Below are 15,133 nucleotides of genomic sequence, written 5' to 3'. Positions count from 1 at the left end.
GACTGTGTTCCTGAGCCCATTGAACAATGAGGCCGGAGGAGTTTGTGATTCAGAGACAGAGGAATCCTTGCACGCAGTTGATGCTGCAGCAGGCAGGCAGTGACTAATCATCGAGATAGAAAACAAAACCAGTGTAGCCATGCTCATACTTTGTGTTAACACACGAAAGCACGTTTTCGATCCTTCCACAGCCATGCAGGTAAGGTGCCTGACGTCCCGAATTTTTGTCCTATTGCGTGCCCCACTGCCAGGTTTTCGCCTTGTTCTTGTTTGTTTCGCCTGTGTCCATTTTTTCCAAACCCGCATCCTTGTTGCGGTATTACACAGCGTGCGGGCTGCGATTTCTCGAAAAGAAAAATGTACCCTCTCCCATACCGACATTGCGGCCTCGTACGAACTTCGTCAGCTATTGGTATGGCGCTCTCCGCTTTTGACGAGGCATATTGACAACTAATTAAACGTTTACCAGAGACAAAAGACAATAAACTGATTTCAGTTGATCTTTACAATCCTTTATATACATAGAACAAGTGGTTGATAAGGAATCTGCTCACGTTCCACGCATGCGCAATTGCTTTGTAATTCTAGTCATTCATATTTCTTACCTCACTTTATATTTACGTTAGTTTCTTGATTTATTTGTTTATGTTATTAGCTTGTGGTTACATTATGTTAGCTTTGTCCAATTTGCATAATTTCTTCTCGATGTTTCAATTTTCACAAACATGATGTACTTTACAAACAGCTAGTTAAAAATTACAATTTAAAAGCTTCATAACACTTTTATTCCCATTTATTCTCCTTTTTATTTACCACCTTTATATCAACATGCCTTCGTGTATGTCTGTTCGGGTGGAATTTTGCAATCGATTTTAAACTAACTTTCTGACTAGCTACAGACTTCAAATTTGGCACATAGTTCAGAATTGGATGACAATGCGTGAAAAGGAAGAGAAAAAAGACATACAATGTAAAATAAAATTAAAATTGAAGAAAAATTAATATTTTCGCTATTGTCTTTTGTTGTCGATTCGATTATTTCAAATTAGTGTCACATGTCAGGTGAAAAGTTTTGTGTACAGTGAGTGAAAAAATTGAGATTTTGGAAGTGAGTACAAAAAAAATCAAAATAAAAATAATATTTTTAAAAAACACGTTTTTGTAGTGGAGAATAATAATTAAAAAAAAAAAAAAATTGAAAAACGGAAAACGTGGGGCACATGAAATTCATAACAGTATATATACACACACCTACATATACACCTTTTTTAACTGATACACGTGCACAACCACATCCTCATACACAAACATATTCCACATTCACATTCAGATACAATTACAGATATACATACTCATATTATTACTACACTGTTACTGTTATGTATTTCATGCGCCCCAAGTTTTTCGTTTTTCAAATTTTTGTTTTTTAATTATTATTCTCCACTACAAAAACGTGGTTTTCAAAAATATTATTTATATTTTGATTTTTTAATTAAAAGTCTATTTAGTTAAAAAAATATTTATATTAATTATTCTTTTAAAAATAATCAAGTGATTTAAATAACACGAACCACGTTTTGTAATATTATATTCATTAATCGCTTAAACATTTTTGAATTGTTACAAACACATATTTACCCATAATTTTAAACCATGTATTTTTAATATTAAATATATTAAATGACAAAATCCATAATTTCTATGGAATCTGTAGAATAATTCTTTAGAAATGAATAATTAAAATACGACCTTTTTTAAAATGTCATTGATCAGAAACCTTTCGGCCGATTTCGCTAACATTTTATATCATAGTTATTTAAAACTTCATTGTTTAAAGAAGAAGTAAAAATTTGGATAAAAGATCTTTTAACAGTTTAAAAAATTTTTGACCACAAATAAACCATAAAATTAGTAATGAAATTATAAAAAAGCGATATTTTAAATGTAATTAATTGCCTTTGAATAAACAAGTTTCATAATTGCGTAAAATTTTTTTTGATTTGCTTAAATGGCTTCAGAAATATTGCGGAATTCTTAAGAAGTGCCACGAACCTTATGGAGTTCAATTTATCGACCAATCTCCAAAGTTAAGCATTTGATTTTAACTATTTTTATTTTAAAGTGCTTTATGAATATTTATAAAAATAGCTACATTTGTAATTTAATAAAGAAAATATAAAAATGGAGCCATTTTATTCAAAAAATTACACGAAATGAGAAATCCGCTTTGTCATAATAAAACGATTTAGAAGCAGGAACAAATATATGCTAGCTGAAACTACAGCGACAAAAAGTAGTTTCATTTTCTTTAACTGTAGCGTTAAAATAAAAAGAGTGGATCAATATTTGGGATCCGTAACTTCGAACACACCTGGTATAAAGTGGCCACACGTGCGCCAATGGGAGGTTGGAAAACGATTTCATCATGGCACCACTGAGTCTTCCCCATACCTTGTTGGCGCCACCTTGATGATCAAGGCATGAGTGTTTAATAATTGAAGATTGATGTGGAAAGGTAAGGGCAGAGCACTACAAACTTGTCATTTTCGTCCGTGAATCTGAAAGTTTGGTAAGTAGTTTCGGTTTCATTTTCCTAATCGAAAATATTGATTGCGTTCTTTTTGTTTCAAACAGGAAGGACTTAATTTTTAACAGGACTTAATTTTTTTTACACACAACAATTCCTTTGCATAATATTTGAATTGTTGTCCAATAAATATATTATAATGTAATGAAATTGCTTTGCACCTGTTTTCTTTTAATGAGGATGTTACTTTTAAATGATATTGTATAAGAATATGAACACTTTTCGATCATAGTTAAATGGTTTGATAGTAAATTTAACATCGAGGCATTTTAAAAAATAACTGAAAGTTCTAACTAAATTTTACCTTTTGTTTTGATTTATTATTTTTGGATATGAAAAGTAGTTTCCATATGACGAGTAATAACTGAAACGTTATAAATAAAATAATTTAATTTTTTTGATAATAAACAACGCCTTATTTGTGGGTTTGCACAAAAAAGTAATGAATAATATATTGTGTGTAGCGTATGAAAGTTGAGTTTATATAGTATCGGCTAATTTTCTAAAAATTATGTTCATTTTGTTAAAAATTATATAAAAATATGTTGCCAGGATTTCTAATAAAATTTTTTCAAAAAAAGCAGATGAAAAATCGATGGCTTATTTGGATTTATTATTGTTATTCGATAATCACCGATTTTTTTAATCTGATTTCTTTAAAATTTTTATAAGAAATTCATGCAAAGCATTTTAAGATATTTGAATTTATTATTGCGATTCGGAAACCACCGACTTATCATCTGTTTTCTTAAAAGAATTCATAAGAATTTCTTGAAACACTAAGCTAATATAAACTGAATATAATCCCTGGAAAATTGGCACAGTTTATACTGACTCGGCTCAATTTTTATAAGTTTCATGCCATACTTTATTTTTTACTTTTTCGTGCGATCCTAAAAAAAGTTGCTAAAATTTTGTTTTCAAAATTTTTTAAAATTATCTTATTCTATACTTTTCTATCTCAGGAGCCATCAAGTCTCAGGAAGAAAAAAATGTCACTTTATTTTTTCTCCAGCAAAATGTTGTAATAGCACACATATAAACAAAATAAACACGTAGTATCAGATAACTTCAGAAATGCTACTTCGGTGACGTAGCACCGATCCGTATGTAATTTACGCAGATGACTAGATTTGTGAGAAATAATTAAAAATTAAAGAACGTTCCATTAAATCTCAAACAGAATCGTTAATTATTTATTTATAAATTATTAATTAATAATTATTTATTATTATTAATTAATTATTTATTTAAAAATTTTATTTATAGCAAAGGCTAATGTTGAGTTAATGCGAAAAAATAATTTTCAAGCATTTTTCCTGAATGAGCTAATTGAAATTTAATCGAAAATAAATAAATTAATTAATTAATGCAAACTACATCGTGAAGGCAACATTACTTTAACCTGATTTTTTTGCAGCAAAAAACTTGTTAAACAATTAAAATCCATAAATTTTTTTTCCAAATTAGCATGTTGATGTCATAACGTACTACATCAAGTGTAAAAAAGGCAATTTTTAATTTATGTTTTTTAAATTTTTGAAAATAAAGAAGTAAATATAATAATACGCTAAAAATTACGCTAAAAATAATTCAAAAATCTAAAATAAATGTCTAAGAACAGAAGGTTTTCTTTCTACACTTCATGCTTGTTATTATTATTTAACGAAACTCATTTTAAATACCAATAGATTCAAAAGGTTTTTGGGTAAATCGCCTTGTTTGCCTCGATTCTCTAAAAAATTTATCGAACTCTAACCCGGTAGTTTCAATTTCCGCCCATAAAATCGTTTCAAATGTCTTCCGTTATCATACCGATCCTCAATTCTCTATACTAAATCAAAATCAGTAGCTGTATTGAAAATGTTGATATTGTTCGGGACAAAGGGTGGATAAACTACTTAGTTTAGATTTCAGCTAGATACCAACCCCTATCTCAATAAGTTTGTTCTTTAATTTTATGATGACGAATTAAATGTTAACTTACGTCTATTTTCTTGTCAATAATCTTTACCAGTATCAATTTCATGATCTTAATTTGATAATTTTAAGACTATTTTCAATTTTATGATGATGACAGCTGAAGGTATCTGGATTAGTGAAAATCGTGTACTTTGCTTGTCTAATAAAAATTGTGATCCGAATTTTTTCTCCATATTTTTCAAAAATTGCGTAACCATAGAAACTTTTGGATTAAAATACTTAAGATAAAGGTTTAACATATCTTGCAACTGCAAAAGCTAATAGCATGGTAATAGCTAATCTTTATGTATAAATGCATGAAATCCGCAAATGGTGAAGTACATTTCGCCTTGGAAAATTCGCTGTATTAGTGGAGTTTTAAGAAATAATTAATACAGATAAACCAATAGTCACGCGTGAGATCACAGTTCAAGTTCATGATAAAATTGAATTTCTAATGAAAAATACAGGGTTATTCATAATTCCCTCTACCTGTAAACGCCATTTTTCTTGACTACAACTGGCTTCAGTGGTACATGTTACTGCCATCTACCGACAACTGCTTAAATTAAAACTTAAATACTTTCGGAATGATTTCATATGTTCTTTTTTGCCATATTCGTCTTCGTTTTATTTTTACTATAACGCTTCGAAACCCCGGAGGGAAATATGAATAACCCTGTAGGCATAAGGTAGAGATGATAATCGAATTCTAACCAATTATCAGCAGTGGTTGATTTGACTGGACATGAGCATTGTTAATAATACGTCTAACAGATGGCGATTTGAGCAGTGATGTTAAAGATAATTAATATTCAGACACTGTAACGTCAACATTAACTTTTTTACTGTTATTAAATATATTCTGTTATAAAGCGTTTTGTTATAACTTATGCAACTCACTCATCTTATATGGATTAAGAATTACAAATTCCCGAATAAATGAATGAATGAATAACCATTGACCCGATATTTCACAAGTATGAGTTCTCAACTAAGAACAAGCCCTCAATATTAAAACACGAATTAAACATTAAGTTTTAAATAGAAAACAATAATAATTAATACGCATGTTAATAAAATATATCGGTGTCTGACTATGCATATTGAAGTAATTGTCCAATTGACCACAAGAATTAGCTAGGACGGCTGACATCATTAACAAACTACTAATGTCCATAATAATCTGTGGTAACATGTTGTGATATAATCTTAGATAACAATAGAAGATTACTCAGAAGCGTGTAAATATATTTTTTTCTTATGGTTTTGAAATCGTAGGAGGAGGAAAGTTTCCAAAACTACATTCCTAATTAGCTACATTATTTATCATGTAGCAATCTTAAATGTGGAATATATGAAGGTGCATATTCAGTACACGGAGAATCTCACTTTCTGAAATCAATTTTATAAGCTACAGAAAACGACTTTTTCATTTCGAAGAAAAACAATTTTTACCAAAATGCCTATAGACTGTGTAATTTTAGATAACAACTCCTCATTTTACAAGTGAAAGCCATCTCATTTCCTCTTTTTGCTTATCTCCAAACTGCGTCAACACTCGTCAAAAAAAATAATGAAAATAAAAAAAAAATCGCGAAGATCTCATTCATCATCACCATAGCAACTACAATAAAAATGGTGCGGAATCCTTCTCCATTTAAATAAGAACCCACTCTGAATATAAGAATGCGATGCAGAGAAACGCATTTACACGTATCTTTTGTGTTATACACAAAGGTTAACGAGTGGGAGGGAAAGGGTGTTAAAAGTAGGAATGAAACAGAGGCTCCGCAATGTCTGAATGAATCGCATCCGCTGTATGTATTCTCTCATGAGACGTAGATGACGGAGCATGAAGAGCAATGCAAAGTGACACTTTTTTGTGCGTACCGCTACTGTGTTTATTAGTCATCGTGGGCGAGGGAGTATTTGTGGAGCTTCTGTCTCGGATTTTATTTATTCATTAGGTAATCTAAAACATCTGTGTGGATGATTAAGCATAAGTTTTATTCCGTGTTGTAATTGAAGTTCACAGGAAAAAAAAAGAAAGTCTTTCCGTTTAAATCCATGAGGCTTATAACAATCTCGCAGAGGAATCAAGCAACATGGATTTAAGAAGAAACTTTCAAAAAAATAACAGAATTAATTATTTATATATTTAAAGAAAATTAAATTTCAACATTTTTTGAGAAATGATTGTAATATTTTATCAACATGCCTAAACGGGAAAATTTTTCATATACGATGCCAAAAAAAAAAAAAAAAAANAAAAAAGAAAAAAAAAAAAAAAAAAATAGTTTAAGGTATTATTTTATCTTTTAAAGTGAATACAGAAGAATATAGAAGAAGATACTAAAGAAAATGTTTGCAAACATTTGGGTGCGTGCTTGTTCCGAGAGAGCTTGGGAGTTTGCATTGGTAAAGCCTGTGTCACGTTCAGAGGCGTGCTTAGGGCTTTAGCTGCCCTAGGCCATATTTAATAAAAATCATGTTTTGCTTCACAAAGTATATTTTAAACATTGGGGGTCGGGATAGCCTGGTTGGTAAGGAGTTGGACTCGTGTTCGTGAGAACGGGAGTTCGAACCCAGAAAGCCGAAGAATGCTCGTGTAAACTGGTGCACCGTGCACCGTGTGATTGGTACACGTTAATTCTGGCGGTGTCACAAAGTCCTTTAAGTTCCCACAATGAGTCAATACCACCTGGGGCACTGATCCAGGAGTTCCCTTGTCTTCTAGATTGGGTTCAGAATTACAGGGCTACGGAGTTGAACATCGGTAGTCGTAAACTCAAATTTGGGTCGACTGTTCAATGACGGTTATAAAATTATAAAACAAAATAAAATATTAAACATTGGATTTTTTTATTTTATTTCAATCAAATTTTTAAATTTTTTTTTGTTGCATTTAGCGTACAAAACTCTGACAAAATGTATAAATAATACTTAAATTAATTTAACAATATTATTGCAGCTAAAATCACTAATAATGGAAAGGTTAATATTGTTAATTAATTATTTCAAGCTAATTACTGAATAAACGAAGTCATCAATTATTATTTTTTTCCAGCTAAAAATATTAAAGAACTGCAAAGACAGAGAAAAACTGACTTGTCGAATGAAAGGATCTTGTCGGTTAATTTAAATCAGAATAAAAAAATAAAAAAAACATTTTTAAAAAATAAATAATTCTTGGCAGAATAAGTCTTTATTCTTTATTTACAAGTAGATTTCTTAATTTTATATTTAATAAGTTTTAAAATTAGTTGTGTTGAAATAAATGCGTAGAAATAATGTAAAATTAACGGGGTATAAGTGAAATATATTTATTGGTAATAAGACAGCAAATTATTTTACATTCTACAAAGAGCACATTAAAACATGAAAATGATAGGAAATGAAAAATTATAATTTAAAAGTTATATTCTTATCTACTTTTAAACTTTTGAAATAATAATAGCAAAATATCCATTCATAATTTATTAACTTATTCCTTGATTCTATGAATTAAACATTTTTATCAGTGAGATTTGATATCAATGGTTTATTATCGCAGCTTTATATATAAGTATAATGTATTAGATAACTGAGTACTGCATAAATAATATTTTTTTTTGGATAAATCTATGATTTAAAAAAAAAATCATGGTGATTCGACTCAACGATTTCGTTCAATTAAATATTTTTAAATCATGTCAACCATGCTTTTTATTTTTCTTGACGATTTCTGCAGCAGTTCTTTGGGATTGCTTTTTACATACTCTCTACCAAATCGGCAATAGTTGAAACTTTTTATTACATTTAATTTCTTTGGCACAAAAGTTGTAAGTAAGAAATAGAATTAATGGTGCTTGTCATCGATGTTAACACGCTTTTCAACGTTTGAAAAATGTAAGAACAATAAAAATGATGAGATATTAAAATATTTAAAATAAATCTTAATTTACTCAATAAAATGTACTTTTCTCTTTATTAACTCATGATATTAGAGGTTTAATATCTAAGCAATTCCTAAAATTAAAATAATACAAATAACCAAACGATTACCAAGAACTTCATAAAATCAATTAAAAAGAAAACGATAACTCCTCCATTTAACTACGCTTTTTGTCGTAGCGTGGCGCTAAAAGCGATATGTCTAGGTGTTGCTGTTTTAACGCTCATTAATAAAAAAACGTGTCACCTTTTTATATGCTCTAGCATTTGAGGGAAAACTCTTTATATATTTCTCTGTGGTTCAAAACCATTAATGAAAATAACAAACAGGTATAGTTTATTTATTTTCGAAAACTTTTGGTAAACAAACAAATTTAATTAATTTAAAACGTGTTTTGAATTTAAAGATAAATACTATTTAAGGCAATAAATATTTTAATCAATGATTTCTAGTTTTGGTGGATTTGACATCGGAACGGAAATTGTGTTTAGATCTCGAGCTCAGTAACCATGGAAACAACTGCAGATAGGTCGTTGTCTTGCTGAGAAACAAACATGTTTGAAGCTATTTCTCATTACTGTTTCTAAATTCATTCAATGTGAAAAAAAGTATGAGTTTAAAATTCTAATCTCAAACAATTGAACTACTTAGTGATAGTTAAGCATTATTCGCCTTTAGGAATTCATGTAAGTAATTTTTTTTTTATTTCTTTTTGCACAGAAACATTTTTGTTATCATGTACAAGAATGACTTTGTTTATTATGTACAAGCTAATAGAAGGAGAGTATTTCTTTATTTGATTTTTTTATTAAGGTATTTATTTAATCTACAACATACCTGTGTTTTGAAAAATTTTTGCCTGAAAAAAGTGTTAATAATTCCGATTGATTTTAGTGCGTCTTCATTGTCTTAAAATTTAATATTCAAAGAAATCAATCCATTAGCTTTAACTACTTGGTTTTCTGTATATATTGGTAACTTTTCAAAATTTGTGGAAATACATTTTGTGGGAATACATTTTGTGGAAATACATACATTCAAATTTCAGAATTTGAATAAAATCTCTGAATCTACTACCAAATAGCACTATTTAATAAGAATATGGTAAAATATGTAATGCTATTGAAACAAAGAAATTCCAAAGTAATATATTTCTTTTTTATTTTACTTATTTTAAGAGTTAAAATGTGTTATTTTCCACCTACATTGGATAAAATATTATTAATTAAGAGGAACTTATAATTGTCATTAAAATATTATGATTGTCTTCTTGATACTCGTTTTCACTATTTTATGTTTACTTCAATAAATTTATATTTTATTGAAGTAAACATAAAATTAATTACATAAATAAATATGAATACAAATATGAATATTAATTACACAAATAAATATAAATTTATTGTCAATATAAATTCTGTATGTCAGTAATTAATATCTATCAAACTTTCCTCTTTTTTACAGCAAATTTACGTGATTATTAGGTATTTATCCGTTAACCGGGTGCATATGAATTCAACAATTTTTTTTAAAAAACTTTTTTATTTAATTTAATTTTTATACATTTAAAAAATAAATAAAATTGAAAAAATTAAAAAAAAAAAAAAGTTGGTGGAGGTCTACATTTTTCGGCGACTGATCTTTTGAGTCCAACTAAACGAAAAGAGCCAATTAACTATTATCAAGTATTTTTTTCAAATATTTATTAACACCTTGTATATTTTTTAATTGTAAATTTTTTGTGTGTATAATATCTAGAAAATTCTAGTTAACGAGGTTATAAATATGCACTTAACTTTATGCATATATTTTTCAAAAAAAAGTTTAATAGTGCATGTTTTAAAAAATTGAAGCAAGAAAATCTTGAATAAAATATTTTCAATTAATTCCTAAACACCATTTCAAAGAGCGTATAAATCATGAAATAAATACAAAAAATTTTATTTTCAAAATTTTTTGATTTTTTTTTCATTTATAAAAACTTTATATTAATTCTTTATTTTTCATTAACCAAATTTCTTAGAGTATGTCTGTTTTAACCTAAAGAATATTTTTGAATTAAAACTTTTAATATTCTGATGCAATTTTTTTCTACAATATTTAGAGACATTAAGGAAATTTTCAAAAAATTTAGTCCTTATATTTATTTAATTCAATGGCAATCACATGTGCAAAAATTATTCTAAAACTTTAAGTCGTAAGTTGAATTTAAAAATACAGCACTTATTCTTCATATTATGATATACTACTTTATTAGTTTTTTACAATGTGTTAAAATTTTTTTAACACATCGTATTAAGAGCAGTTTATAGGGTAATTACTGTAACAATTTCAAATTATATTTTTTTATTCTTTCTCATTATATTTTTTTATTCTTTTTTATTCTTTCTGACGCAGTCAGAAGTGAAAACATTTTCAGCAACATTTAAGTCGAAACTTAAATAAGAAAATACAGCGCTTGCGCTTTTTGTATTTATACGCGTATGCATAGCATTATATTTTGCAAACTTTAAAATGCGAACTAAAAACAGTGGTTTTTATGCTGATTAGCAACATTCACAAAGTGTTTACAATTAACTTAGTGAAAGTTAAATTTTTTATTTTTTATTTCATGCTTAATTTTTATTAATTAATTGAATGTTGAGGTGTAAACTATCAGGGCATTTTTTATTTAATATGACGTCATTTTGTTATATAAATAATAAATGCAACGTGCAACGGTAATTACAGTTACGTCTTTTGAAACCGTTATATATGGCAGCAAATTTTTTTTTCAAAAGAAAAAAAAGAAGAAAAACGGAGAATGGATTTCTGTTGCTGTTTTCAAAAATCTCAAATAGGAAGTTGAGCTTTATCGTCAATTTTGTTTCGCGTAATTGAATTGTAAATTAATTGCAATTCAATTCGCGCATTTTCGCGTATTTTAAGCTGAATTCAAAGCATGCAAGATAATATAAAGGTTTATGTTTTTTCTGCATAATATATTATTGCAAGGAACTTACAAATTCCCTTATTTACGATAGTTTACTGATTTGAGAGGAAAAAATGCTTTGAACTGTTGGTAGGGCTCTTATGCATTAATTCTTTCCTCTCTCATTGATATTCATAATTGTGAATCCATTGTTTCTCTCTTGTACTTAATAATCATTGCATTTACTGTCATGCGAAACGTTTAAAATTGAAACAATGAAATAATTTTTCGGTGTATTTGTAATGTACCTATTCCTTATCCATTTTTAATTAGTTTAATTGTTCTAACTCAAGCTATATTTTCATGTATGGTGAAGCTCTTTTTTATTCGTTAATCGTTAGCCTTCCATAAAAGAATAAAATTAAATTCATCGATTCTAAAAAAAGTGCTCCATTAACCTGGTATAGATTTCTGGATGTTTACTTATTGTTCCATTGTTAGAATATTGCTTATCTTTATCTTAAAATTTTGCTGATAGATAAAAATAGTGAGCTAAGCGAAAAATGACTCTACTTCCTGTTTCAGAATAATCCGCAGGAAACTACGTCACAGCGGCTGAAGTATCGTGATATCTCGTCTATAAACGGGAAAAAGCGAAGTGAGAAAACGAGAAGATGAGAGATTGGAAGATGGCGGAGTTGTCCGTCGAGGCTCCGTTAGCAATGACAGAAGATTGGTCAGATTTCAGCGATTTTCAGAGTTCTGATGACATCGAGAACTCAAATAAAAAAGGGAGTTTAAAAAAGGAAACTAAGGAAAATGGATTATCGAACAATTTCAACGAAACATTCTCAGCCTCTTTGGAGGATCTAGTCAACACCTTCGATGATAAAATTACACAATGTTTCTGTAATTATGAAGAAAAAGTGGAAAAATTCGCTCCTGTACAAATAAGAACTCAGGAAGAAATAATGAACGAGTGCCAGTAAGTGTAATCTTGTTAATTATTTATTATCGTTTATTTTTGCTTGCACATTAACCATCATGTCCTATTTTCAAAACATTGATTTTTTTGACGTAAACATGTGTTTATATTTTTTATGATCGATTAAGCAATAGGTATCTTTCTTAAAACAGAGTAAACTACTACTATTCCTGCAAATTATCTTATTTTATTTTTAAATATAGAATATTAGTTCAATGCGTATATGTTGTGTTACTTGAAACACAATGTTTACATTTTAAAAGAATGTTTTAATTTTAAGTGTTAAACATAATTACTATTTGTAAATTTTATTTGATGCTATATTCCAAAAAAACGTTACTCTTTGAAGCTCGCATTTTTTCCTAATTATATTTATAAATTCAATCTTGCTTTTTCCACGTCAAGCCATAAGTGTGGGTGTGTGTTCTTTATATGTATCGATACACTCTGTTTTAATATTTTAAATTATTAGAATCTGATCTTATTAGAAATACTATAGAATATTTTTTTGAAGTGTTATTATATTATAATTCAGAAGGATGAGGCATTAAAATTGCTGAGAAACTTTTTTAATAGTGTATTCCAGTAAAATACTGTGTAATTAATGCTTGTAATTTTAAGTGATCAGTTAGCTAATAGTACAGATAAGTCTGGTTAATAAACATTTTAAGAAAATAATTTTTTTTGCGTGCAGAAATTTCTTTATTATTTCACTTTTTCTTCATTGTTTTTGCATAATAACATAGTATTTAGCAGGCATAATTTACTTTTTATTTAAAATATATTAATATGTTGTGTTAAATGTTTATTTTTTTACCAAGTATTATATGTGTTTAATTCTAAATTGCTTAGATTTAGCTATTAAACTCTAGTTGAAACAGCAAGAGTTGTTAATTTTCTTTGAGAGTATATTTTTAAAAATTAGTCGCTATCTGTGTTGACATTATACCTATGCAATTTTTTTTCAAGCTACCATCAGTTTTTGTTGTTGATTATTTGATATCTATATGCTGCAGACTTACCAGGCAAAATTGAATCTTTTACCTGGCTAAATCTGGGTACTCGACAAAAATTTTATTTGTTACCTGACCAATTTCAGGGTACCCATTAAGATATCATGGATCTATATGGATGTATTATCTGGCCGGGTATTATTCTTTTAAAACCTGAATTTTCTTACCAAAATTAAAAATTGGAGTTGTTTGATTTTTTTTTATAATTACTGCAGTTTGTAGACTACTTCGAAATTTTAGTAGAATCGTAGATTTTATTGCCTAAAATGATTTTTAAGTTAAAAAGTAGTCAAGCAACATGAGAGTTTCTTTTTAAATTAATAATTCTCTAATTTTTACTGCTGTTAATGTTGAATATTTTTAACATTTAATAATTTTAGTTAAGTATACTGGTAAATATTTAGTTCGATAGATGATAAATAATTTTTACTAGTTTTTCACACATGGGTGACATTGATTGACGACTGAAACCACCTTACTCCATGTACAGCGCAGAATAGGGTACAATTGTAGAGTACAAACACAGTATTTTAGTGGCACTGGGCTAGGATAAAAATTAGGGCCTCTTTGTTAGTTGCCAGATATTATGGTCTAATCACCATGAAAAATTATGCCTGTAAACCCTGTTTTAAGGTTGTTCAAAGCTTTACATGTTGCATTACATACTCTCTCTTCTCTTCAGCAAACAAGAATTGCCTTGTCTGGCTTGCCTTTTCCTCGCTGGTCAAGGCAACATGGCAAATGTATTGTAAATAATAAGTTGTGTATGGTGCAGCTATTTGGTGATTTTTTTGAGCTATTTGAGAGTGACGAGTGTGTTTATTTGTCATTCAACAACGACGAGGAGTGTAAGAGAGATGTGTGTAACGATGACTATATAGAATTGAAATAAAGACAATTGTAGAATGCTCTAACATCATGATGAAAGTTTGTGCACTTTATTCCAGACTGTGTTGGGAAGTGTTAGTACTATTCAAAGTTCTTACGTATATTTGCATAATTGTCTTTGTTTTATTTTCTTGTGTTTTAAAATTATCATAATTAGGAAATAAAAAGTTTTTTTGCTTGATTTTGTTTCTTTATAATAAAGCATTTTAACTTTTTTTTAAAAATTAATAATGTAAAATGTTACTTTTAAGGTTTCTTTTTTTTTTCTGAAAAATTAGAGGTGATTTTTGAAGTGAGAGACTGAATTTTGAAAGAGAATTGTTTTTAAGTACAATTTTTTTTAATTACATTATTATTATTTAAAATATTTTTTCTTCAATATATTTTTTACTTTTCTATGTTTTTTTAAAAAAAATATCTTTTAAATTCTCTGTTTTTTTTACTTGAAATGGGTTTGTATTTGCAGTGTTAACCAGATGATTAAAATATATGAATTTGAATGTTGTGTTTCATGTAAAATTTAATTATAATTTATATCGCTTTGTTTAAGATCTTAATGTTTTAGTTACTTTAATTTGATTTTTAATTAAATACTAATTTTATTTATTTCGATGATTGCAATATGATGGTGCTATAAACTTAATTACAACCATGTTAATGTAGATTTTGATTCATCTACAAAAAATAGGTATCTAAATTATGTATTGTAAATAATTTGAATTAAATGCTAAATGTTTAACAAAACATTGGTTTGTTATGATACATTTACAGACTTAGGGGTCCAAATTTGGATGGTCTAATCACCATTGAATCAGTGGCGTAGCGAGGGGGGAGCAAGGGGGGGCATCAT

The 15,133-nt window shown here is 28.3% G+C and overlaps 1 protein-coding gene across 2 annotated transcripts in view; it reads left to right on the top strand.

The window, feature by feature from the left end:
* The first annotated feature begins 2,498 nt into the window (after nt 1–2,498).
* LOC107453792 (fasciculation and elongation protein zeta-2) overlaps nt 2,499–15,133 on the top strand; it is a 48,614-nt gene continuing 35,979 nt past the window's right edge. The window contains exons 1-2 of one of the 2 annotated variants that reach the window (XM_043040895.2): nt 2,499–2,569; nt 11,983–12,382. In XM_043040895.2, coding sequence (XP_042896829.1) covers nt 12,072–12,382 — 311 coding nt within the window. In that variant the 5' untranslated portion in view covers nt 2,499–2,569; nt 11,983–12,071. Of the gene's footprint in view, nt 2,570–9,034; nt 9,173–11,982; nt 12,383–15,133 lie in introns of those variants that run through there. The other variant, XM_043040898.2, reaches the window with a different exon arrangement.

Source organism: Parasteatoda tepidariorum, chromosome 7, assembly GCF_043381705.1.
Source record: "Parasteatoda tepidariorum isolate YZ-2023 chromosome 7, CAS_Ptep_4.0, whole genome shotgun sequence".
In the NCBI taxonomy this organism is placed as follows: Eukaryota; Metazoa; Arthropoda; class Arachnida; order Araneae; family Theridiidae; genus Parasteatoda; species Parasteatoda tepidariorum.
This window is presented reverse-complemented; position numbering and strand designations above follow the sequence as displayed.